The sequence below is a fragment of the Oenanthe melanoleuca genome, chromosome 9, assembly GCF_029582105.1.
Source record: "Oenanthe melanoleuca isolate GR-GAL-2019-014 chromosome 9, OMel1.0, whole genome shotgun sequence".
Taxonomy (NCBI): Eukaryota; Metazoa; Chordata; class Aves; order Passeriformes; family Muscicapidae; genus Oenanthe; species Oenanthe melanoleuca.
In genome coordinates, this window is record NC_079343.1 from 15,643,930 (window position 1) to 15,671,246 (window position 27,317).

Here is a 27,317-nt window from a genome sequence, read left to right on the forward strand (position 1 = left end):
CAGAACCATGTCTGGTTGGTCATAGCGAGGATGTGGAATATAAAAAACTCACTAATGCTGTTTCCAGGGCCTTTTTCACCAGAGCCCAGTGTAAGAACTGGAATAGATGAGTCAGCTTCTACCTCTGTGTCAGGTCTGCAGGTTTAACTGACTGGGGATCCCAGCAGATCAATTATCTCAGGAGGCTCTGAAACTCCTTCCACCAATGCTGCAACTCCACTCATGGGAATCGTCCCACTAAAGTCAACAGCTCTGCAGGATATTCTCAATTAAAACAGAGCAGAAGAGGAGAAACATCAGATAATATTTGTAAGAAGAACACTTTGCACTGAGTGGGTTGGCTTTGGAGTTCAGGACAGTGTCAAGGACACAGCAGCTGAAGCTCCTGCCCAGAAAGCAGGGATTTTTTACTCCAGAGTCTGGCTGCAGCTGCATTTTGTTGTGTGGCCCCAAGGCAAAGGTCTCATCTCTTAAATGTCCTTCACTCTGCATTTCTGTACCTCCCAGTTTGCAGGTTGCTGGTCCATTACTCTTAACAACTGGGTATAATAAATGTTGTGTATGGTTTATAATGATCACATACAGCTTTGAAAAACAACATTGAATAGGTTAAGTTCCTTAAGGTGGAAAAAATTAAAGTATTTTTAAAGACCAATTTACCTCTCCTGAGGTTACAACTGAGGAATGAGATCCTTTGCTATTTTGCCATGATGTGATCCTGAAAATTATCCAGGCTGGGATGACATCACAGGACATAATGAACACTCAGCCTTGACATAATGAATGCCTATTATTTTATGAAGAAAGATTTTCTGGGGTTTAGGAAATAAAATGATTAAAAACTATGTGCTCAGTGGGAGGTAATGAGATTAGCTCAACACAAGGTCCTGTGGAGTTAAAACTACTCCAGACACAAGAGAGACTCAGCCATTCATTGGAAATTTCAGGGTGCAATTATTCTGCTCTAAGGCCAGATAAGGGCTGTGTGTTTTCTTCCCCATGAAAAAGAAATCAGTTGATAAAATCTCAAAGAGATCATGTCCATTCAAGCTTCAAAGCAATGAACAATATAAAACCGGTTTTCTTGTTATGAATGGCAAATGTTTACCTACTTCAGCAAAGGCCTTGGAAAATAAAAACCATACAGGAAACCACTTGTAAAGTGTGTGTAAAATGAGAAGTGGGTGTATCGTGTTACAGGGCTGAAAGGGAGATAAATTAATGCTCTGTAAAACAGAGGCTGTCTCCTGGCTGGTGAGATGCTGGTGTAGCCATCCAGTTGTGTCTGTCACAAATTTGTGCAGGAGAACAGAGCAAGTGGAGACCAAGCCCATGCCATGGGAGTGGAAAGGAATCGCTGTTTTTAGCTCTGGCTGGCTCAGGGCCCATCTGCTGTTCACAGCCCAGTGCCTGGTTAGTCACAGCTCTCTGGAGAGAGGGAAACCGTGCTGGAATGGACACGGAGACCTGCATTAGGTCATAAAACGCTTAAGGTGTGTTTTTCTCATTTTTTTATTCGCTACTATGCACAGTTCCCTCTCCAGGTCAGTTGGTCTCCCTTCTCTCAGCAGTAAAGGAGAAAGAGTTGTGTTTTGACAGCAGTAAAGGTCTGGAGAGATCATAAAGATGAGAGGATGGTCTAGAGGACGGCAGGCAGCTCTGGGATTTAAAAGCCGCTCCTCAGTTCCCGGTTTTATGCTCTTGCTGTCAGTAACTCTCAGCAGTAGCGGTGCTATCCCTCCCTGAAGATGTTAAACGCGTTTATTCTCACGGTTACCTCTCGGAAGCGCTCAGATATGATTGCAGTGGGCATCCTGCACGGAACAAAGAAGGACCAGAGGAAATAAGGAGAGGCAAGATACGTGTCTGTCAGCGCAGCAGAACGCGCTTGGCATCCCGGCAGCGAGGGGAGAGCAGCGAGGGGCTGGAGGATGCACATCCCTGCGCACGGACACTGCCAACACCCTGCCGCCCATCCCCTGCTCTTGCCTCCCCCCGGAGCTGCTCCCAGCGGGGATGCGAGCAGGAGGAGCTCCGTGAGCAGCGGGAGCACAGCGCTGTTCCCGAGGGGAGCTCCGGGACCGGGAGCGCCGTGCGCTCCCCGCTGCGGGCGGGGCGGGGCGGGGACGGGGCCGGGCCGGGGATGGGGCCGGGCAGAGAGGCTGTGCCGCCGCTTTAAATGATTTGGGGGGATGCTGCTGCTGCTGCTGGTGGTGCTGCTGCTGCTCCAGCCCGCTCTCCATCCTGCATCCCCCGGCAGCGCCATGCGAGCCGGCCCGGCGCTGCTCTCCGTGCTGCTGGGCTGCGCTCTGGCCGCGGAGCCGCGGCTGCAGCGGGGCATGTGAGTGACTGTGCGGGGCTGGACGGGGACAGCACGGCCGGGACACGCTGCCTGTGGCCCTGTGGGGAGGGTCCTGCCCCCCCTGGAGCCCCGCGAGCTGGCAGGGAAAGTTTGGGTGGGTGCGCTGTAACTCCGCGCGTCCCGCAGCGCTGTCCTGGATGGAGCGCCTGGAGAGGACGGAGCGCTCGGCTTGGCACTGCCGGGGAGGGGAAGCAGCTCCGGGGCAGCTCTGCCTTCACCTTCAACCTGGGGAGCTGAGTCTAAGCAGGGCAAAGCTGGGGGCAGCGGCTGGGAATGCATGGGAAGGGCAGGCAGGGAGCGCGGAGCATCCTCCGGCCGGAGCGCGCAAAGAGCCGCACGCGTGCGGAGCTCTGCCCGAGCACCAAACTCCTTTTGTTGGAACTGCGCTGGAGCGCTTGTGTCCGGGGGTAGTTTTCTGGTCGGGTTCTGAAAGACGCATAAAATCTGCGGTTAAAGTTTTCGCGTGTGGAAATGGAATGTTGCTGGAAGCTGTTTCCTGCCTTGTGTACCTTTCTCCTCTTGTGTTTTACGGAATGTTGTGCACCCCTGCTCCTCCCTCTCAAAGCGACCTGGCAATAGCCTTTTCAAATGTCCGTGTATGCCCTAATTTCTAACCTCTCTTATCTTCCTGGGGTTTATCTTCGTCAATTTCATCCCACTCTGTATTTGCTTTCAGTTTAGTTCTTTCTTCTGTCTGAAAACTGAGATTTCCAAGCCTATTGCTCCCTGGCTTTCTATACAATACATATTTACACGGTATTTATCAGAAGTGCTTTTAAGGTGGTTTATATTACTCCATTTTGCTGGAGCATGAAGTATCCATCACAGTGCTTAGAGAAGTTAAGCTCATTCTGTGGTAAACATTTTCCTTTGTTAAAAGTGCTCTGCGTTTCTTTCAGGCGTGCTTGGTGCTCTCTTTCTGAGCAATTACTCTATCAGGAGGAGGAATAGCATTGGCCTACATTAATCTGTTTGCATTTGACATCAGTAATAACTATGATTCTGCACTTTTGAAGCTGGAGGTGCTGTTAACTGTGAATTGCTTCCAAAAAATTTTTGGTTGCTTTTACCTTTTTAAAGACTGTGTTGCTGAAAGAATGGAGGCAACATTTCCCTCTGGAAATGATGCTGTGTGAGGATGTTGCTGCTGGGCTGGAGTCTCTGGGAGCAGCAGTGCACTGTCAGCCAGCAGCAATCAGGAGCAGCCACCCAAACCCCCAGCCCTGTGTCAGAGCCTTGAGTGCTTTCCCAAGAGTCATATTCCTGAAATTACTGCTGTTCTTCCTGCTTTTCCCAAGCAAGCATAAGTATTACTCTAAACTTTCTTGCTATTTAGGGACTTTACCTTTGGTGGAAGCAGAAATGCAAGGTGTCACCACCCTTTAGGAGTGTGTCTGCCAGCTTTCACCATGAAACAGTGAAATGTCCAGGAGGATTCTTTTCATGGATCACCTTTTTCTAACAATTCTGGTTTGTTCTTTTGGCATTGGTCATCTGCAGTCAATGAAATCAGAATAACAAATGTATCCCTTGGAACACACCATGCTGAGTGTGTTCTTTGCTGTTGTTTTGATTGAGATCTTATGTGGCTGAGGCTATACAGGATATTCTTCATAATTGTTTTCATTCTGTTGCTAACTTGAGTGTTTGCTCCTAGCTAGAAATGCAAGGGTCTGTGTAGATGTTGGTGCTCTGCTTCCAAGCCCCCTGAGGAGCTCTAATGTAGAACGGATTACAGAGTGATGAGCTACTTCTATCAACTGCTTTTCCATACAATTAGCCCTTGATGATCCTCTAATAGAACTTCAGAGAGCTCTGCAATGACCAGAGAACAGATATACCATTTCATTGTAAAGTGTATTTGGGCCTCTAAATGAGGAATTAACCATGTCTCTTGACAAAAAGCACATTTTTAACACTTTGTAGATAGCTCTCTAGCCCAAAACTGGGGTGTGTAAGACAATGCAGGTGTGATGTGTGGTTTCTGGCATTGGGTTCATGTTCACCACTGGGCTTCACAGAAATCCAGGGACAGTGCAGAAAGGGAACTCAGAGAAGAGGATTTGCTTTGCTGTCAGGAGTGGTAAATCCTCTCCTGGAGGAACATTCCCCTGGGAGTTTGAGCAGTGCAGATGTCTGTTGGTGATGCAGGACAGAGCAGAGGCAGGAGTGGTTATGAGATATGAGCTGGGAACCCCCTTTGTGCAATAAATATCACCTTTCAGAGTCAGGACTGGGACAGGCTCAGGAATGGATTCCTCTGTTCCCAGGTGAGATGAGTGAGGGCTCCTTTGAAAGAGTCAGGAGATGAGTTTTGTTCCTGTCACCATTAAGCCCCTTGACTCACTCTGGATTTGCAGGCCCAGTATCACATCTAAAGGGGCTGGTTTGCTTTTAGAGGATCCAGTCTCAATCTTGCAATAAAACTGTTTTTCTTTACTGCTCACATGTTGTATCTGCATATTTTCACTTTATCCATAAGCAATCTGGCCTCATTCCAAGGAACACCTGGATGCAGAGCTGGATTCCTGGCTGAGTAACTTTTCCAGCTTCTTCAATTCTATGGGGCACTATCAGCTTTCTTGTGCTCCTCCTGATAAATCACATTCCCAAAAGTGAAATTTAGCATCCACATGTCATCTGCATATGCAAACCTGGAGTAAATTTGGCCCTTCTGCTGCACCAGCTGCTGGGTGCAATGGCACAGGACTGGTTTTGCACCACTGCAAACAGATGTGGCTGCAGACACTATTTTCAGGTGACATAAATAAAAACTGCCTTAAAGATATAATTAACAAAAATCAAAGTCCACTTTTATTTATTTTTTTTTTTTGGATGGAATGCATTTAAAGAATTAACTGCTGTTGTGCAAAGCATTTCCATATGAGGAGATGCCTCTGAGTTGTGATTGTTACAGTGGAACAAATTGCATGTCAATTTGAATACTTGGAATGCAATGCAGAAAACGAAATGAGAAATGCTTCAAGAAAGTATATGGAGATAGAACTTAACTTGGAGTTGGAATTTTGTTATAGTACTGTCCAAATGATGTGAAAAAGTAGATTGTGTAATCATTTCTTGGTGAGAAATTATCTCAATGTATTGGCTGTTTAGCCAATATACTTTATTTTCACCTCCAGTGATGTCAATTTGCAGGTGTGAGGACAGCTTGTCTTCCTAGCATTAAATAAGGGCTTAAAGTACATTTACTTTTTAGAGCTGAACTGAATAATGTAGTGGAATCTCCTTCCATTTCCTTGGATGCGTTATCTTACACTTGGAGGTTTTCTAGTTAAAAATATTTGCAGATTTTTCTGGTGAAAATAAGGACTTGGTTTGCTAGTGGTGCATTTAAATTTGTACCATAGCTTAACTTTGTATTAAATTTGTGCATCAAGTGAGATTAAGCATTTCTCTTTAACCTTTGTTGAAGTGATGCTGGCAACTGAGAGAGTCATTGACAAATTTTGGTTCAGGCTGCTGAATTTTACTTAACTTGTTTTCAGCTGCAACCTCAAGCTCTTCTTCCCACTCCTGTCTGCTCAGAACCATAGGGTTGCAGCAAACCCTCACTACTCCTCCAGCTACTCCAGCCTTTGAGGCTTGGATAATGTGATTTTAGCACTCATGGTTTAGGTTTATGGTGGTTTCATCCCCTCATTTCCCCATCCCTGCCCCTCCAATCCTTTAATTTGCAGTTGAAGGCTGAGATGTTTCTCGTTTTGTGAGCCTCACACTCACAAAAATAGTCATTTTAGCCTGTGCACTACAGGATGCTGCCACCAGATAGAGCTCATGCTGGTCAGCATTACAGCACAGAATCCCATTTCTCAAGACTTTGCACTTAAAGCTTCTGTTCCACAGTTCCTAGAGGAATATTAATTTTGAATTTAGTCTTTTAACAGATGGCAAAGCGCTCTTTTCCTCTTTTTCTGCCCCAGTATATTCACTGTCAGGAGACTTAAAGATAATGAATGAGTGTCATGGTGGCACTGTACTTTTCCTGATTTATGACATTTCCCTGCTCTTCAGGAGAAAAATGAGATCAAGACTTTCTCCTAAACTCTGAAATAACTGTAGAGACAGGATAATAAAATCTGATAGCTTGAAGTTGTTGCATTTATCAAAGATGAACTGTAAATATTTTCCAATTTTAGAAATTCCTGGGCTTATATCAGAGGCATCATAAAATGGTTCTAAATCTCACAAGAGGTTTAGAAATTTCCTGCTCATAACCACAGTAGCTTACACATACTGTGTGATTGTAAAATCTGCACATTCAAAATAAGAAAGTGAAGGCAAATGCCCCTTCACTTCTAATGAGATTTGACTTCTCACATTACTCTCCAAAAAATGCACTCTAAAAGGAAAAAACTTGTCATGTTTCTTTAGGTATAATTTTATGGAATGTTGCTATAGTTTAGTTATTGATGCAATAGTTTAATGTGCTTGAAATGTGTTTTTTGCATTGTTACTTGGGAAAATTGCCTGGTTTTGCTTTGACTTTTATTCTGCATTGTTTATATCCAGCACTGCCTGTTTTTCCTAATTCTAGGCACTCCATGATCTGGGTATGACAGGCTCTGGAATATTTTTAATAAATTTGAAGAAACCCCCTGGTGAGGAGGGATGAGATGATGTGTGGTGGCAGACCTGGTCTGGAGGTGACTTTTTAGCAGAACTTTGATGCAAGTGGAACTTTGGCTCCCAGAGGGTTAACAGCCCATATTGCAGACTTGTGTTATTCACCAATTAAATACCTTCTCTCTTTGAACACAGTTAATAGATTTCCTTCCTCTGAAATTCAAGCCTGTTATTGCTTACGTTCCCTCTCAAATCTATTGCTTTTAATTTATTTCTGAGGAGAAAGAAATTTCCTTTCATTACTGGGAAATCAAAGCATTCTAAAATGATGGACTGAACATATGTAGCTTGTGCTTTGGATCCCAGGCTAGCCTTGGTTTAAAACTAATCATTAATTGTTCCAGAGGGGAACTTGATATTTCTGCCTTTGGTGTGAGATGATGGGAGCTTTAATGTGTACACTGAGCTCCATTTCAGTGCCTCTGACCTGGGGATGAATATTTGTGTGTGGACAGGGGAATGTTGTTTAAGTCAGAGTGCTGACCCTTGTTCCTGAGTTCTTTAGTAGAAGCACCTTGTTGTCTTCCCTTTGTAAGTCAGAACTTGGCAAAAAATCTTCTTTAAAAGAGATTGCCATGCCCAGACCATGATTTTATGTACACAGCCTAATTCAATATTGAAAATTTAGTGTGATATCTGAGGATGTGCCTGAGAAGAGGCTTTGTGGGGTGCTCTGTACTGTTTTTTAACAAAGAAATTTCCATAAATGATGAAACAATTGGGTGTTTTAGGCCTGGTCTAATCACGTTGGAATATTCCTCCATAGGAAATGAGTTTTTATACACCTCAACCATCAGGAGACTCTTCAGTGGTTCCCTTCTGTTTTTAATTGCTGGTGCTCTCCTTGCCTGACCATGCACCATCAATGGTGAAAAATACAGTTTTATAAACATCATATCTCTCATCTTTCTGTTGCTTCTATCTTATAACTGTGAGTCAAAGCCTGTCCATCTCTCTCTGTAGAGTAGCACTAGGAGCTGTGGGTTATTTAGAATCTCAGCATAAGTTTCTAATCCAAAATATATAAATTAAGATTTTTTTTTCCCCCTTCTAGTTTTCCACTGCTGAGCACTAATCCACTAATGCATACCTGTTAGTTTTTCTGTGGTTAAAATCAATTAAATATTTAGCTTAACCAAATTTTCTTAATGTTAAAATAAACAAATGAAAACCCCAAACCAAACAAAAGCCCTCAGAAAACAGACATTGGTATCACTGGTATCAAGCTGAGGATTTATAAGGGAGTAAAAGACTTGGAATATTTTAACACCTAAAATGTTGTCACATAGGGATTTTTCTTACATATATTGCATACATTAGATGTAATCCTGTTTGTTTCAGTTTGACTGGAAGTTATATATTACATGTTATTTTAAAAGTAAGCTGTAAAAAAAAAAAAAAAAGTTGTTCTTTGGAACTGTTAAAATCTGGCAACCACCAAAAAAGCAGTTAACAATTCCTGGATATGGCTGCAGAAATAGAACTGAGGATTTCAGTACCTTCTAACTCATTTAATTGTCAAACAGTGTGGCACTTGCTGTAAACCAGAGTGAGCTTTCTCTCCTTATGACAAAGTGGTGTGACACTTGGAATGATTTTTATGTAAATCTTTTCAGATCAGGTCCCTTTGTGCCTTCCTGCTGAAAGCAGCTCAGGTGTGTGCACCTGGCAGATTTACTGGGGGAACCTGAGTTACACACTCCTGCAGGGAATGGCAATGGGTGCAGTTAATGTGAAATTACACCTAGGGGTGGCTGCTGCTACTCAGGGCATTTCCTCTCTGATTTCACACTTTTCCATCCTCAGTTTACTCTGGATTTTGGACCCTAATCTGCTTTGTTTTAACAATGAGTGCATGCCAACTGTTTCTTAACCTCCTTTATGTGATATCCCATATGGTTTTCTAATTAAAAGAGAGATCCTTGGGACACTGGTCCTTACGTTTGTAAAGCTAAATGTTTGTGCTGCTTGGGACTTTGCAGGCCTGGTCACTGGAGTGTGATGCTGGTGCTCTCCTGGATGTAGTAGACATAAAACTGGATGTTGCTGGGGATTTAATCTACGTGACACTAAAACAACAACAAAAAAAAATCACTCCCTGATTTTTAAAATGGAAAAAAAAAGTGGCTTGGCCAATCATGGTTAAATGATCTGGATGTGCATGTTTATCTTGTGCTTTTGTTGCCAGCCAAAATAGATTGTTGTGTCCTGGGGGAGGGAGGAGGATGGTTAAGTAGAAGGTAAACGACAGGCGCCGCGCTTTGATACTAAAAATCTTATTGTTGTTATAATAGCTGAGTGTGTAATTAATCATCTCCTATTGATTTGCCCTTCATCTGGATGCAGGGCACAAGGGCTGAAGGAACTCTCCTGTTATTTAGCTGCCCCATCTAATCAGAGGGAGGATGTGAGGAAGACACAGCAGTGCATTAGTAACCTGTGGGATGAGGGCAGCCCCGTGTGCTGGACCTTCATCCACAGAGCCAGGGAACAGCAGTGATAATGAGCCCTAATCTAAATGAGCTTGGTGCTTACAGTCCACATCCCAGAGGGGCTATAAACATCACAAATATTGATACAGGATCAGGGGAGAGCAGGGATTGATTAGTGGTCAAGGGAGCAGGATGTCCTAATTGTCTCTGGTAGTGCTGATTAATTTTATCAGGGAAATGAGCCTTAAAATAGATTAAGGGTAGAAAGGGGAGCTTGGCAGTTGAAAAAATAAAAGCCTTTTCTGTCATTGTGGCCTTTGTGAATTGTTAAGCAGTATGTATTGAGAGACAAAATTTATGTACATAAGCAAATATATATAACTTGTGTTTTGGACCTTTTGTTTCTGTGGCCTATTTCTTGATTCAACTTTTTCAAATAATTTTTTTTTTTCTCCTTTCCTATTGAGATCATATAGATTGAATACTTTTAATCAGCATCTCTTTTGCATACACCATCATGCTGCTGTCTGTGTTTCCTCTACAATTTCTGCAGAGTGCCACCTTGTCTTTCCAGAGGTCTTTTTTATAGGACAATGGTTTTGTTTCGCTGGGATGTTGGAGGTGTCAGGGTATTTAGACAGTTAACCTGAAAAGTTTCTAACCAAATCCTTTGTAGCAGCGTACAACTATTTTCAGATCAACTTCAGTGTATCTCTAGTGCAAAACCAGTTATCATCACAGCAGTGGAGAGTTTAGTCCTGACTGTAATCTTGGTTCCCTTAAGAAAACTCCTATTTGATCTTTTCAAACCAAAACTGAAAAAGCAGACTGGGATTTTCTAAACTTTTAGTTACAGCACAAAGGGAAGGAGCAGCAACCAATTAGTGTTTTGAAAATACAGAATTCCAGCCAGTGGCTTCCAGTGACAGGTTTCATCTATTGACTGATTTATGGGAAGATCAATAGTGTTCAGGCTGCAAATTCGTCTGCTGAGGCAACGCAGGCTGCAACATCTCATTTTTAGGGGGATGTTTACAGCCACCTGACTTGGTGTAGAAGGTGGTGTCATCCACAGAATCTCTGTGGAAAGACCTGAAACCAGACAGCCAAATTCCTGTTTGTTAATGTTTTGATTTAAAGTTTGTGCTGTGGAAAGAAATCTTTAGGGATATCTTGATGTGTGTTTGCTCTCTTGCTGCTGTTAAATCTGCCTACCTTTGGCTTTGAGCTGGGAAAAAGTAGATGGGCAGAATGAGAGATTTGCTTTGGCATTCCAGGTGTTGGGCAGAAAAAGAAAGTATCCCTGTCACAGAGATATGATGGATCTTCACAAATGGAAGTGTCCAAGGAGAACCTGGGATAGTGGAAGGTGTCCCTGCCCATGGCAGGGGCTGGAACTGATCTTTAAGGTCCTTTCCACCTCAAAGCATTCTGTTGTTTTGTGGTAGATCTATTCCTTTTCTTTTTGAAATTCCAAACACAGGAACGAGCTACATCCCTCCTGGAGATGCTTTTAATTTTCTCTGAACTTTTCCCATTGTGCAGTGGTTCACAGGCACCACAGCCATATGATTAGCCCAGGCTGCTCCTGCTCCGTGTTGGTCTAATTATCTGTTCATTAGCATCTCAAGTCTTGAGCTGGAAGTGTGTAGGGTGTCTTTGTTTAAAGGGCAGTCTCCTAATGCAAATATTAAGAGAGCTTTCTGCCTTGCCCGAGTCAGACTGACAAGCTAATAATAGCCTTGGTGTTAGCCTTGGCTGGCACAGAGCACCAGTGCAAAAAGGTTTCAAGGGACTGGTGCATCAATCAAATCGTGGCCCATAATATGCCTTTTGAGTCTTTTGCTTGTTTTAACACTTAAACTCCCATTAAGAAATATCTTCTGAATGCAAAGGGCACGGCAGTAAAATAGGAGCTGGTCTCTAATACACCCCTACATCCACTTGGGGCTTCAGCCTAGTCCTGATGGCCTCTAATTAGCAGAGTCCCGCGGTGCCCAATTGTACCTTTGTAGCTGTAGCCTTGTTCCAGAAGCTGCTCTGAAGTTTAGGGTGAGGTACCAAGTGAGTCAGAAGGCTCAAAACCACAGTGCTGACTGTGTGTGTGTGGGGAGCTGTGAAGATGCTGAATTGTTGGAGAGGGCATGTTTGATTCCCAGCTTTGCCAGCACAGGATTACATGTTATGCAATTGCTGCAATTTAATTATAGTGTTTCAGCAGTTTTGATATCTGCCTTTAAATTATCCCAAGGGCATCAAGGAGGAATGGCTTCCTTTGAATAAATCTTCATAAACACATGACTCTGCTGCTGGCTTGTTTTGTTCTGTGAGCGTCATTTGTTCCCATTAACCATATCCTAGAAGTCAATACTGCTATTCCTGGAAACATGGCAGTATCACATGAGGAGGAACTTGTGGGATGGGCTCAGTGTGTCATTACAACAATTGTCAGCTCCTCTCTTTTATTTATGGGAGAGCGATGCATATGAATGTACCTTTATCTGGAAAGTTTTAGGCAATTCTAATAAAAGGAGATATGCATGAATTATCAGAACATGATGTTCTATTCACTGGAGGGAGAATCATTTTAAAAAGCCTGCTAAGTGAGGCATGGTTGCTAAGTAAGGCAGGGGTTTTATTAGACCAACTGACGTAATGGAAAGGAAAAAAAAAGGCAAAATTTTGGGCACAGGATCTTCTTTGGATGGCAAGCAAATGGCAGACTTTGTGCTAACTATGGCTTGGGAACAATGGCTCTGAACTTCAGCTAAATATGTTAAATGGGGAGGTAATTCTGGAGGGAAGAGGTAGCTGGGACACATGGGAAGGATTGTAAGTGATGGAGATGGTGTTGGGAGCGTGGGGAAGGCTGGTCTTGAGGAATTTAAGGCAATCTGAAACTGGGCTGTGACCATCTGTTCAGCTTTGAGTGCTGGCACCCAGGGCAGAGCTGAGGAATGGAAATACAGAGCAATATCGAGCCTGGACTTAGAGGAGGAAGGACATGGGGGGATGTCCACTGGCAGTGTGCTTTAGGAGCTGGAGATGATTGCTCTAATTGCTCTAAAGCCTGGCAGGAGCAGATATTCTAGTTTAGGAAAGTAACTTCTGTCAAGGTCAGGTGTTCCAGTACAAATGGATTCTCTACCTTTTTTTCCACAGCTGGTATAGAACAACCAGAGCTTACAGCTGTGGCTTTCTTCTCCTAACTTCCTCCACATGGGCTGCCTGAATTCCTGAGGGCTGTTTGGGTTGTGTTTAAATCTGCTCTGTTCCTCCTCCCAAAGTGTCCTCTTCACCTTGAGGTGATGTCCCAGGTATTCCCTTGGGATCTGGGGTGCCTTTGGGGGATGGATGGATGGATGGATGGATGTCCCATTCTCCATAGGGCAATGACAATGCTCTGCACAGCACTGGGACTATTGTGGCTTTGATCCAGGCAGGGCTTCTATCAAGTGCTCAGCTCAGCAGTAAAACTGATCATGATTATATTTTCTTGTTCAGCACAGGCTTAATTTAATGATATTTGTAAACTGCTTGAAGTCCTGTGGATGAAAGATGTTTTCTTGCTAGCAAGGCTACCTTGTGTGGGGTTCAGGCTTATTAGGGAGCCTCAGAGATAAAAAGCACCATAAATCCTGAATGAGATATTAACAATATCCAGTGTTAGTGATGATGCCAGGCAGCTCTTGGGCTAAAACTGCTTTCTTATTAAAACCTCAGGTTTTTCAGCACAGGTTTGTGTTCCTGCCTGTGAGGAGTGACAGAGGAAAGAAGTGTGACAGGCTGTTAGCTGGTCACCCTCTAGCTCAGAGAGGACTCAGGCTGAAATTTGGGGAAGGACTTGTCTGCTGAATGGTGGGGTTGTTGGGGTGGGTATAGAAGTCCCTGTTCCCCCCTGTGTTTGAGTTATTGAGGTTTGTGCTTGCAAAGCCTCACCAGGCTGTCTTGGGGAATTGGAGATTAAATTATTGCACTAATGATCTATAAACTACTAAAAAAAAAATCAGTGAATTAATTTCATCCGTGTCACAACAGGTTCCTGCCTTAAAAGATGACAAACCCCCTCGTGCTTTATGGCTTTAGTTAGACTCTGAATTTTTGGTGCTGTTGTTTTCTGTCATGCACAGTTTCCTGATTTATACCAGGGCAAAGAAATCAGGATAAGGCAGACAAAATCTCTGCAAAACCATCAGCATGTAACCTTTTTTTTGACCCTCCATACCTCCTGCATTCCTGCTATTTTTGTAACTCTGGCTAGGTAGCAGGATGAAGATCACATATCATCCTCCAAAGCAGCACTTTTATTTTGGTCTTGTTATTTTAGGAATAATCAGCAGAGAACAAGGATACTTCCTCTTATGAATTTTGTGTGTTTCCCTGAGGGGACAGACAGGGAGGGGGATTCTTACAGAATATACAATTTCCCTAGAAATGGTTTAGATAAATCTCATCTGCCCTTGAATCTGTGCTGAATATTTCACTGACTTTTTGGAGCCTGAATTTCAGCACATTGTTCACATGCTGCCTTCTTGGGCTTGGGGCTGCAGTTGTTCAAACACCAGTAAAAATTCTGTTTCAGACTGTTACACGCAGCACAGCTTCACATCTATTTCTCTAGATGTCTAAGTTTGGTGTTAGAAATAAAAATTATCTTTTTCTTTGCCCCCAGGCCAAATGTGTGCCCAGTGCTGGAGCTGGCACTGGTGGGACACCAGGAGCCCTGCATTCAGTCCTTCAGCAGGATGGTGAAGATGTGGAAACAAGGCTGCATGAAGAGGAGGTGGTGTGTGAGCTATGAGAGAAGGTAATCTCTTATCTACTCCTATAAATGGGTTTTGTTGCCAATCTATCTTCAACTTTTTTAAAATTTTCATCTGAAATGTGTGGTTATGGGCATAGTGTCCTCCTGAGATTTGACTTGAGATCCGTTATTACTGAGTAGAAAATGTGACTTTTTAATGTGTTTTGGGTTGCTCATGAGCTTCGTGGCTGGCTTTAGATTCAGAATTTTACACTGTCAGAAAATGTTCCTGTCTTGTTCTGGTTCAGGTGAAGCCCAGCTGTCAAGTCATTGACTTTGAAAAATTGAACTTCTTTCCATTTCTGTCACATGCTTAGAACTGATGGGAGATCTGACTGCCCCAACAGCTAAACCCAAAATGGATTGGAAAAAAAAAAATTACTCACCTTTGGCTAGCCTGAATACAAATTCTTCAAAATAATAAGTGGACATAGCATATCAGAGCTATTGGATGCTATCAGGATGCAGTTTGCTATATTTGCTTCACTTTTAACGAGAACTCCTGATGGAGGCTGAAGAAATGTCTCATAAATATGAGAAATGGGTGCAGTGTGCTGCTGGTGAGGGGCAGTGAGTGGAATAGGAGTTGTGATTGCTCTCTCAAACTCCCTTTCCCCACAGGTCTGGCTACTACACAGTTTACAAGCAGGTGTACAGGATGGAGCAGCAGACTGTCTACAAGTGCTGCCCTGGCTGGGCCCAGCAGGACAATGAACCTGGCTGTCTGCACTGTGAGTTGGGACAAAAACTGTGACAAACCAAGAGGTGACACCCCAGCCTTGCCTTCCTGCCCAATCCCCACTTCTGCATGTGTGGATTTTGTTTCCTGTGGTTTATAGCTGGGATTTCCCCAGCGATGGGGAGATAAATGTCCTTTAAAAGTACAAAACCACTCAGGGAAAAGTAGCAAATGGCTCTAATATTAATCCACAGGGTGACACAGTTTAGATTGGCAGTCTAAACTCTAATTGGAGTTGTTACAGAATATTTGTGCCAGCCTGGCTTTGACAGGCCAACCACATTTATTGCTGTTGCCCAAACTATGCAGAGAAATTAGATATGAGGCACTCTTTCCTTGGGTGTAGCAGTCTCTGTGGAGTCTGACTGGTTTTGGCATTTTCACTTCTGCTCTTGCCATTGAAACAATTGTATTTCTACCCTGTGACTCTCCATCTGATGAGAAACCATTTCTATCACTAATTTCTAATCGTGACTGGATGTTTTCCTAAAAGATGGAATTTAATTTAAATGATAAGGCAGCACTTCAGCCACTGCTAACAAGACATCAGTAGAAGATGGCAACCTACTCAGTGTTTAGTTTTGTTGCTGTTTAGCCAGTAATTGCATTTTCTATATGAAAGTTAGCATCTGTTCTTATTTATTTTGTAATCTTCATACCAACTTCAGGGCTGCATTCAGAGAGCTTGCTTTTATGGTTGTCTCTTTGTAGTTAAAAAAAACAAAAACAAGCCTGAGAGGTATTCCTGTTAGTTTCAGCCTGAATCTACATATTTAGTGTGCACCTGTTTAGTTGTAAGAAGTCAAAAATATGTTTACAATCTGTGTTTTAATCTCTGGTGAAAAGGAGTTTAAGATATGTGGGCACCAGTGGCAAAATGAAATTTTCTTCCTGAAAGAGCAGTGCAGGCTTGCTTTGAATTCTTTAAAGCACCAAAGTGGTTGAATTACTCTTTTATATTTGATAGTCTTTGCAAGTCTGGCTCAAGCATGTGGAATTTAAGTTACTGTAAATAAAACTGTTCTGTGTTAGAGGAAGGGAAGAATTGTAATTCCCTCCACATATGTAATATCTCCCAGTGCATCAGTGGTTTTTAAGCATTCCTGCATTATTGTCTGGCAGTTTTTCTTATTTTATTTTGGATTCAGGCAGTGCTTTGTGTCCTGTTCTCTGCCTCTGAAGCACCTTCAAGTTAAACTGCAATATCTAAGTCTTATTATTATTAAATTTCTTCATATCAACAAGGTAGTTCCACCTATGATACCAAGTCCAACCTTTGCCCTTAAATAAAAATCTGAGTTTCTTCTTATTTGGAAATTCATATTACAACAGGACAATGTCATAAAGGCAGCTCTGGAGGATCCTGGGCACAAAATCAGCTAAATTACCCTGTCCCTTTCTGTTTGTGTGTTCCAGTGCTCTGCAGTGCTGGCACTTGCTTCAATGGAGGGAGATGCTCTGAGGAAGGATCCCAGGTGTGCCAGTGCCCTGCAGGATTCCAGGGTCCTCGCTGCCAGTATGGTGAGTCCTCTGGAAACTGCCTCAAGGGCACCTGGGGTTCAGATAAAATGCATCTTCCACAATAACTGTTAACACAAGAATATTTTATCAGTGTTGACTTAAAGATGCCTTTGCTGCACTTTTAAGTGGTTATTTGATCATTATCTGATTTTTCCAGTTTTTTTTTTTTTTTTCTGGTTTTGAATTTTAACAAAGCAAGATGAAAATCTAATTTGATTGCTATCAGATGAGTGAATGTCTGTGGTGGATAATATCACTGAATATCAGCAGTGATGTCCAGTGGAATATCTGTCTATTGCTTCTCAACTTGGTTGTTCCTGTGGTGCTCTTCCTACATTTCTCAGCCTTGCTTTTACCTTTGTGAGAGGAAATTCTGAGCAGATGGGCAGCAGGTGAAGAATGCAGCAAATCAACCACTGTATTTGCTCATGGGATATTTTTTTTTTTAGTGCATCTCAAAATAGGAAGGTTTTAGAGCTCACTACCAAATATTTCATAGTATTCCTGGAATAATATATGCACCAATCTTTCATTTCACTGTTCCAGCATACTGTAGACTGAATTCTGTGTGACTTAGACTCTATCACCCACTCTCAATGAGAATCTTTTTTGTCTCACACACTGGCTCACAATTTGATAAACCCACAATGGGTTGTCTTGTAATTTAACACACTGTGTAAAGCTCTCCAAAATTACAGAACTGCATCCATTTGGCTTCTTCAGGAAGGGAAGAAAGTCATTCCTTCAGAGTAGGCTGTGATTGGGACAAAGGATTTCTTTTGTATTAGGCAAATGATAATTTCCTTTTCAACTGAAGCATATTGTGCTTTGTTCAAAGGAAGGCAGATTTTTAAGTGTTTCTTTTTTTTTTTTCCCTTTTAAATTCTAATATGTTCTTGTCCTCACCTGGCTTGTCTGTCAGGCAGTGTGAGTGAGAAGAGCTATAACAATAAATAAAATGCAGAGCTGTTTACAATGGAGCTGCTGCTGCCTGCAGACAATATTAGCTCAGTGAAGCTGTGATTGGGTGTTTCTTTACTGCCCACAGAAACAAGTTTGTGTGGGTGAGCTGAGATGAGCCAGAGTGACACCAAGGCAGGTTGGTTGTGATTAACTTACAGAAGAGCTGCTGTTTCAAGGTAAGCAGGATCACACTCTCCAAAAAGGCTTTATAATAAGCTTTTACCAAATGGAATGTATCTCAGCAAATTATAAATTGTCCTTGCCATTATAAATTGTCTTTTGAGACTCCTTTATTTCTTGGAGATACCTGTGGAACTGAGGCATTCCCAGCAGGCAGATTGTGTGGGTGCACAGGTCAGGTTTTCAGGCAGAAATGAGATTTGTGCAGTCTCTATTTCACAGGTTGGTGCCTGCAGCCCCTGTAAAAACAATGAGAGGTGTCCTGGAGTCCTTGCTCTTTGCACTTGGGTGGAACTTTTATCTTGGGTCGTTTGTCTGCTTCCTATTGATTCCTGAGGTTTGAATGGAATTCCAGTAGTCATCATTTTCAGGTTTATACAGCAGCTGCTATCACAGCCTGGCAGGAGGAAGTTTATAAATTGAATTCTGAAGGGGAAAACCTTCTTTCAGGAAGAATGCTATGGACCATTCACCTGCCTAACAAAAGCAAGGTAATTTAGAGTGTAAGGCCCCTTAACTGTTGCAGGTGCCTCCAGGCAGGTTCTTCTGAGGTTTGTGTCGTGTTTGTGCAAGCAGAAGGAAGGAGAAATGTACTGTGGGATCAACAGCCTCTAGTTTTCCTGGCTGATGTTGGAATATTGCTCTTAAAGTGGTTTGGACTTAATGTGCCAGCATTAATCAATACATTCTGGGCTTAAATGATTATTAAGCTTAGTCTGTCCCCTCCTCCCTACTTGTCTGTGGAACGTTACTGTAAATTGGACATGTTTCCTTCCATAACCCAAAAGTAAAACAGGGATCTGTTCCAGCAGCAGCTTTTCCTTTGAGGATTCAGGGGGAGGGAGGGATGCAGGGGAGCCAGTGTGGCTTTGGAGTGAGGTGTGGTGGTGCTGAGTCCCAGGGGAGCAGAGCAGGGTCCTGTGCCTGGGGACTGTCCCCAGCAGGGTCCAGTGTCCCTCTCAGGGGAGGGAGGCTCCAGCTGGGTGTGAGCCCACCAGCTGCTGGCAGAAAGGTGCCCTGGGGTGTTCTTGGTTGTGATCTTGCCTTCTGTCACTTCTGGCATTGTGGCCTCCTGTCAGCCCCCTGGCAGAGGGGGAGCCACAGGCATTTCAGAGCTGCACTTCAACTCATTTGAGCAAAATTGCTTTATGTATCCCATTTTATATCTGTGCCTCCCCAACCTTTTTGCTTTTCTTATCTGTTTCTGTCATCAGTGTTGACAGCTGATTCTGAAGTTTCACTTGTGCAGCAGCTCTCCTTGCTGGGTGCTGGGAACTACAGACAGCAGACAAGAAATTAGGATAAAAATATTACTAAATTCAATTACTCAAGTAAATGAGAACCTGCATCTCAAGAATCTTCTAATCATTCCTCTTTTTGTGGTGTTTATATTTGCCTTTGAGATGGGGGGTAGGTCAAAAGTGAAAAAATGAAGTTTTGTCCTGCAGAAAGTTTGTGATGGATCCTCTGGAATGGCTGGAGACAGCCCAGTGCCTCAGAGCATCTCAGCAGAGATGATTATTCACAACTGGCATGATAGCAGCTAATGACTTTTTAAAGGAATCATGGGGTGCTTTTTCAGCCTGGGACACAATTTATTCCTGATGAGATGCTGAAAGGGTCAGGGCTCCTGTAACAAACCTGATGTAATTGTGCTTAGAAATGTGTTACTGCATCCCTTGTACACGTCACTCCACAGTTTTATTATTTTACCCACAGAAGCAGCAATGAAAACTTAGGAGAAAGATTTATGAGTGAAATGGTCGAGTTCTTCATACAGCCATTGCAGGGACTGGGAAACAGATTGAGCTGTCTCTTGCATTGTCTGCTGCAATTTGTCTTGTAATAATAGACTTATATCAATTACAATGTAAACTTGCAAGCTGGATTTCTTTCCATTTTTTTTAACTTGTTTGGAAGTTGTGATCCCCATTTGTCCCAGTGGAAGGGAGGGAAAACCTTCAGGAAAAAAGAAGGCAGAAGCCAGTGCCAAGAATAAATTCTGCTGCAGTGCTGATGTCATTGATATTCACTAGTTGTCCTGATAATCTTGTTCAAGGCCTGGTAACCACCTGAGCTGGACATGGAAGTAAATTAATTTCATTTAGCTTGTTTAATTTAGCACTGGGACTTTTACTTGAACATGCAGCCAGTGAAAACATTCCAAATTCTACAAACAAGGATGTATTTATTTACTCCTCATGTACATGGAATTGTGGAAAATGAGGGGTTAGTTTTGACTCTTAAGAGTTTTGTCATCACTTTAAAGTTGTTGCTGGTTTCACTGAGGGTCTCCTGATGGGTTTTTAAAACAAAGTAAAAAAATCAGAGTGAGAACTGAACAGGCTTTATAATTTCTTGACTGATACAAAATCTGAGCATGATTAATGTTTTGCAGGAGGCTCCCATCATTAAGAAAGAATAAGTACAACTGAGTCCAGCTGAGACAATGGGTGTAATTGGAAGATGTTTAAAAATAGGTGAGGAATGACTAGGGAAAGTCTTCTCATGGTGACATGGTGTTTGTCCCCTTTAAAGAAAGCTGAATACAATATTCCAGAGTTTAACAGATAAAGTGTCAATAGATTCCATTTTTACACCAATGTTTGCTGTCACACACAAGTGGAATTTTAAGTTCTTTTGCAGTGCCTGGTGCAGATCATTAAAGACTGCAGAAAGGCTCCTGAGAGGCAGCGTGCTCACCTGAGAAAAGCTCTTTTCCACCTGCCACTGACCTTGGATATTTAGTGCAGTAACTTTTAGCAAATTACCCCACTCTGCCTGGGCTTTGTTGTACATGAAATGTTGATAATGGTGGCTGGTTCCTTTGTCAGGTGCTTTGAGACCCAAGTAATTAAGTGTAAGATAATGGCATTGGAATGTGTGTGTAAAGGCAAAATGCACACTGCATGGGTAGCTAAATGAAATGCTTATGAGGGAGATATCCATCAGTTCATTGACTTGCTGTCAATCTCTGCCTTCACTCTGGTCACACACTATTAAGATATTGAACTATATAAAGATTCTGGTAAACAAAAAAATGTCAGCACCTCCTAGACCAGGTAGATCAGAGTTTACACTATAAAACTGCTTAAAACAAAGGTGTGATTTTTTTTTTTTTTTTTTTAAGCCATTGATTAAAATGGCAGGAATTCTGATATATCTTCTTGCAAATAAGAATAGTCTTTTCTTTCACTGTGAAAAAGAATTTTCTTCCATTTTCCTCTAGGAAATATTTCTTCCTGCAAAAAGCTGTTTGATTCAACTTCTGATTCATGTCCTGCCTACCATCCTGGTTTCTTGTAGAGGTGAAGTTTTTATTCTTTGAGGCTGAAGTCAGAGCAGTGTAAAGCCATAAATCAGTGCTACAAATTTTCCTTCTTTAAAACAGCAAATGGCAAGCTGGAAGCTCCAATGGATCTGCTGCCCATGGAGATGTCTTCAGGTTTTTTTTTCCCACTCAAACACTATAAAATGTTTAAATATTTGTGGGTGTAAACTAGTTCTGATAGCTGGAGCCTCATTGTGCCAGGGGTTCTGGCATTTTGTTTTCATTTTTTGGCTATGAGTCCCATGAAGTCTGACCCAAGACAACCTTTTCAACTTTAAAATTTGCCCATAGGGAGAGTGGAAGAGGATGGCACAAAAGATAATTTATGCTCAGATTGCTCTAGTTTGGTGCATATAATATTTAAAGATACCAGGTTTGGGGTTTTTTCCTGTTTTGGCACAGTCATTCTCCTGCTCCAAATGACTCAGCCTCATGAGTAAAATGCCAGCCTGTCATGGCAAGGGAAGCAGAGATGACTGAGGCTGCTCAGGGTGGGAAGGAACCTTGTGATCATCCCCTGTCCTGGGGGGACCCTCAGTGCTGTCCTTCCTCTGCTCCTTTTTGACTCCATGGAGCAGAGATCCATCAGTTCTGTCCTTCCTCTGCTCCTTTTTGGCTCCATGGAGCAGAGATCCATCAGTTCTGTCCTTCCTCTGCTCCTTTTTGGCTCCATGGAGCAGAGATCCATCAGTTCTGTCCTTCCTCTGCTCCTTTTTGACTCCATGGAGCAGAGATCCATCAGTGCTGTTCCTCTGCTCCTTTTTGGCTCCCAGGAGCAGAGATCCATCAGTTCTGTCCTTCCTCTGCTCCTTTTTGACTCCATGGAGCAGAGATCCATCAGTGCTGTTCTTCTGCTCCTTTTTGACTCCCAGGAGCAGAGATCCATCAGTTCTGTCCTTCCTCTGCTCCTTTTTGACTCCATGGAGCAGAGATCCATCAGTGCTGTCCTTCTGCTCCTTTTTGACTCCCAGGAGCAGAGATCCATCAGTGCTGTCCTTCCTCTGCTCCTTTTTGACTCCCAGGAGCAGAGATCCATCAGTGCTGTCCTTCCTCTGCTCCTTTTTGACTCCCAGGAGCAGAGATCCATCAGTGCTGTCCTTCTGCTCCTTTTTGACTCCCAGGAGCAGAGATCCATCAGTGCTGTGGTTGTTTTTTGGCTGCCACGCTCCTCCTGTGACAGAGAGGTGCTGGCAGGCAGCACATGGAAGGTGGGGATGCCTTTGGACCTTCCTGCAGCACTGGGGGAGCCCCAGCCAGCTCCTGACAGCTTGAGAGCATCCTGTGGGCTGGGATGTGCTGCAATCACTGGCTCCTGCATTGGGGACTGAGGTAATGAGCCCTTCCTCAGCACTTGGCAGGGTAATAACAGTGCTGTGTGCACTTAGAGCCTCCAAAACCCTCCCAAGGAGCAGCATTTGAAAACAGGAGTGTGTTTTGAGCAGCCAGCAGAGCCAACAAGGTGTGTTGATGTGTTCCATCTCATCAGGAGCTCAGAGTAGACTGTGGCACTTCCTTTCTGTCTGTCATGTGTGCAGCACACAGGAAACACGAGCAGTGAGGCAGTTTTGGATGGTGGGGCTTAAATTTAAAAGTGTTCAGGTTGGTTGTGGCCAGCAGGCAATGCTTGATCTTATGCTAAAGATGCAGCCACTGCTCTAAACTCAGCCAGTTCTAGAGCAAATTGGTTTAATTCAGTGAAAAAAATTAAGTTTTAAAACATACACTGCTTATTCTAATTGGTCACACTGCAAATGCAGAAGCCCTTGATCTTGATGAAGTGATCTGAGAGCCAAGTAAATATTTTTCTTTCCTACAATTCTTTCTTACACTGAAGATTTCAGGCAATTAAAGCTGTTTCAGGTGATTTTTATTCAGTGCTGTGTTCTACTGCCCAGCATGCATTTGAAAAATATCCCTCATATAACTTTAGGTGGTTTTGGACTTGAAGCCCCACTTCAGTTGTCTGCACAACTCTGCCCTTGCTAAAACCAATGCAAAATAAGGATGACCTTTTCAAATTTCCCCTCTCAGTATCTCATTTCACATGGAAGCAGGGAAAACCTGATGCCTTTTTCTTTGTTTCTAAATAGCTTATCCAATTTAGTGAGAATTTAGATGCAATAAATTCTTCAACTGCAGCCCTTTAGCTGATTCTGCCCTCACTGGAGAGTTGGTCCTTCAGCACTCCAGTGACCTAATTGCCTTGAAATCCTGAGAAACAAAAAGACACTGCTTGATTTTTATTTTTTTCAACCTCTAAACCTTAATGAAATGTATAAATTTGACATTGCATTTCTAAATCATTTAAAGAGAAGAAAAAAAAATTGAATATTAGGAAAAAAAACTGTTTCTAATCTACAATGTCATCCCCATCATGTAGGTCTATCAAAACAGAGCTCTCCTGACAGGGTTTGGTCTCATGGTGACACACCTTTCTGTAATCTGTCTCCTGTACTCTGGTGACAACTGACAGCTGTCCTGACACTTAGAACATAATGGGATTTGTATATTTAAAATATAGACACATATAGCTACAAATCAATAGGAAGATAACATTGGACCTTGATATAAAGTGTCACAAGTCTGGAGCTGATTAGAAACCCATGAGAAAGGTGAGTTTGGATGTTCTTTTGGGCAGAGATTTGCAGAAGACAAATGCAGTGCACAGACCACTGCAGGAGGTCCAAGCTATCTGTGATCTCTCAAGGAAAAAAGTTTTGGCTGAGATAAAATGACATTATCTGTTCTGGTGATAACAGTTGGTTCAGAGATTAACTCCAGTTGTGAGCAAGGCAGGATTCAAACAACCCGAGAGCATGGCTCCCTCCAAACTTTCCATTCTTTCTTCTTTGCTTCCCTCCTCACACCCACCTGCTCTTTGCCAATGTTGGCCATGGAAACACCTTTCATCACCAGCAAGACATGAACCTCTCCAGATGAAAAGCCCTTTAAAGCAGCCACTGAAAAGCTGTGAGGAATAAAAGCTTTGCTGCTCTAAAACGGGCAGGGTAGAAACGCTGATTGAAAAATCACGCCTGGCTCTCTCCTGCCTATGACAGGATATAATCATCAGCCCATCCTGCTGGAAGCTCTGCAGTGCCTGGGCTCCACTGCCATTAGAGACAGCTAGACAGACAGCAGAGCTGGAGCTGCAAACAAATGTGTCAGGAGTAAATGAACCTCGGAATAACCAGAGACAGAGCTCACCCCTGTTGTCTTTGCCACAAAAGGCTGTTTGCTCTGGGCTTGCTGCAAAAGGGAAGAGGAAAAAATCAAGAGGAGAGCTGCTGTTGGGCTGCTGGTGTGTGTTTGCTGTTGTTTGCAAGTCACAGCAGAGCTGAGTGCTGTGCAGAGGTGTGTGCAGGTGCATTCCTCCACACACACACCAAAGTGAAGGAGCAGGCTTGGAGTCTCTGGGAACATCTGGGTCCTGATTGTGACACCTGCATGGCCTCTGTGTGGCTGGGGCAGGTTTATTTGGGGTCCCAGCTTGCTTCAGGGATTTGAGGTGGGTCACAATGGATTTGATCAGGTAGTGCAGATGAATTTAATTATCCGAGGTACCATGGCTAAGCTCTGCCAGCACCCAGTTCATGCAGGGCTTGTGCAGCTCTGGATGCACCCCCTGTATTAACAAAGCATCTAGACAGCATGGAATTTTAACTGATTTGGCAGAATATCCAGCAGATTGCTGTGTCTTTAAGAATGTTTTAGTTGTGTTTTGGTAGCTTTTCAGAGTGAAGTTGGAGGTGGTTGCTGTGCATTTCTTTGTCCTGTCTGCAGAGAGCTCTGCCCTTTTCCAGCCTTCCTGTGCTCTGAGTTAGAGGTCAAACACTTCTGCTGCACTTTCCTTCCCATCCTCAAAAATCTGTGGACAGGTGTGTGTTTCCAAAGAGGTACAAACAGCAGGACAAGGCTTCACAAACAAGGCTTGGCTGGCTGTTGTTTTTCTCCTTCAGTGGTGTTAGTGCAGCTTGTCAGGGCTGATTGCTGCTCTGCCATGAGATGTTCTTGAGGCATTGTCACTGCAATGTTTCCTGTGAAGGGGAGGGAGAGCAGCTGCCCTGAGCAGCACTGCAGGGACTCTGACAAAGCCAGATTTGGGTAGCTAATTATTTTTGCTGACCTAAACCCTTTGACACACAGATATGGACAGAAAAGGGAAGAGAAGGTGTGGGTTTAGCTGTTCAGTCAGGACTGTGCCATAGGTTTGGAAGGGAGAACATCTTTCTACCTTCCACTGCACCAGGTTGCTCCAAGCCCTTGAACACTCCCAGGAAGGGGGATCCACAACTTCTCTGGTCTGGTACCTCTAAATCTATTTTAAGCCAGGAACAATGGCCTTTAAAAATTATTTTAGCATCACAGGAAAGCCTGTGGTGCCTGTCCTGGTTCCTTTCCAGCCCTTGTCTGCAATTCTCTCAGGCTGGGTCTGGGTATGTGCTTTATGCCAGAGGCTGTGTTTTAAGGCTTAAGGGTGGATGTGTTAATGTGTATCCTGCCACTTTTCCTACAGCAGACTCCTTCCATCCTGTGCCTTGTGTCTCCTTGGGTGTCCTCTCAGTGCTTTTAAGGAAACAGCTATTTGTTATCAGCCATCATCCACCTAGAAATTTGTTTTCTCAGGTGTAATTCTGCAGCAGAATTCTTCAGCATAAATACTATTTTACAGTCATTTAACAGCATTTTCAGTGCTGATGTTTATTTCATCTAAAAGGGGCAAAAGAGTTAATTACATTGTGTAGAAAGGGAAGGCAGAATCTTGCCAGCAACCACGAGGCACTGCTGCTCACTTCGATAGAACTGAACTCACAGTAGTGGCAGCTGGATTTAATTATAAGTTTGCAACCCTGTGGTTTCAGCAGCAGCTGCTGAAGAATGGATAATGCAAGTAGCCTTCGAAGCCATTCACATTAGAGATAAAACCTTGTCATTCACCGAGACAGCTGACTGAACAAGTATTAAAATGAATAAAGATTTCCCCAGGGAGGCTGCAGGATGAGGTTTGTGTTTTTGTCTCGCTGGCTCTTGCTCAGATGTGTCAGGCGTGCAGGGTTTTACTCTGCTTCCACCCAAAAGTATGAGCCTTCTCACAAATAAAAGTCTTAGATTATCTAATCTGAGCACTGGTTGTGTGATTAACCTCAACAAGTTAGGAAGGAAATATTACTTACTGGATGTTTTGTATTTCTGTGGCAATCTTAAAGGACCATTCCTGCCTGGAACAGGGAGGGATGGGAGAAGGTTAAACATGTGCTAAAGATACCTTTAAAATTCACTTCATTTGTCATTTTATTCAATGATACATCAGCAATAGACTACACCAACTGAAATGCTATAGAAAAGTATGACTACTGAATTTACATTTTCATTATTTTGTTGTTGATATATTTCAGCTTTTAGAAAATGGAAAATCAAAAGTTTTAAAGTGAATTTGAGCCTTGTAAAACTAAAACTAATAGCTAGAACCTCCACAGACAAATTAAAATATTCTCCAAGTCAGGCTAGAACAAGAACTTGATCTAAATGATTTTTCCAGCATCATTGGTCAGTTGCTTCCTGCAATGACTTCCCATGCTCTCTCAAGTTTTGAGGTGATTTGGAGTATTGGAAACCCTTTTCTGTTTTGTCTATCATGAGATTTGGTATCCTCTGGAAATAGGTCCTGTTTGAGATAGATTTTTGTTGGTCCCATAAAAAGCTATGAAGGTTGGGTAAATTTCAGATTTGGCTGTTTGAAAATAGAGTCTTTAAGTGTCCTCTTAGGTGCTTCCTTTTTCCCATTATAATGAAAGCACTGACTTACTCTGCTTAAAGGAAGTACAGCTTTTATTTGTCTAGGCAGATATTTAATTTCTGCTTTGTCACATCTCCTGTGGAAGAAGAGGCAGCTATGGATGAAGTGGTCCCTGGAGGCACTGGCAATTCTTATTTCTTTCTTTCATTTCTGAGTGTCTTTATCATTATTTTTCCTTTCCCCTCTTCATTTTTTTTTTTTCCATTCTTGCTACTTTCCAAACCTCAAGTTGTGACTTTAAACTTAAAGTTCTTAAACTTTAGTTCCAGTTATTTCAAAACTGTTTTCTGCTTCTTCAGGTACTTTGTAATAATCTAAGTATGCCAGAAGTTGAAAAGGCCAAATCTATTTCGTGACCACTTGGAATAAAAGTGGCTGCTCCTGTTTTTCAGACGTTTGAGAGATTCTCATGGTGGTACTGAAGTGGGGGAATTGGTGTCTGTGCTATCCTTTTAAAGAAAACTTATTTCTCACTGTTTCCTTTTTTGTAAAATCTAATTGCTTTTGCTTCACCAAGAATTCACAGGCAATTGCTTTCCTCGCT

General features: G+C 42.8%; 1 protein-coding gene across 1 annotated transcript in view; it reads left to right on the plus strand.

Annotated features, from left to right (window-relative positions):
• Positions 1-2,264: 2,264 nt before the first annotated feature.
• Positions 2,265-27,317, plus strand: part of LOC130256962 (multiple epidermal growth factor-like domains protein 6) — a 191,591-nt gene continuing 166,538 nt past the window's right edge. The window contains exons 1-4 of the mRNA XM_056499137.1: positions 2,265-2,341; positions 14,111-14,245; positions 14,864-14,973; positions 16,398-16,502. Of these exons, the coding sequence (XP_056355112.1) occupies positions 2,265-2,341; positions 14,111-14,245; positions 14,864-14,973; positions 16,398-16,502 (427 nt within the window). The remainder of the gene's footprint in view (positions 2,342-14,110; positions 14,246-14,863; positions 14,974-16,397; positions 16,503-27,317) is intronic.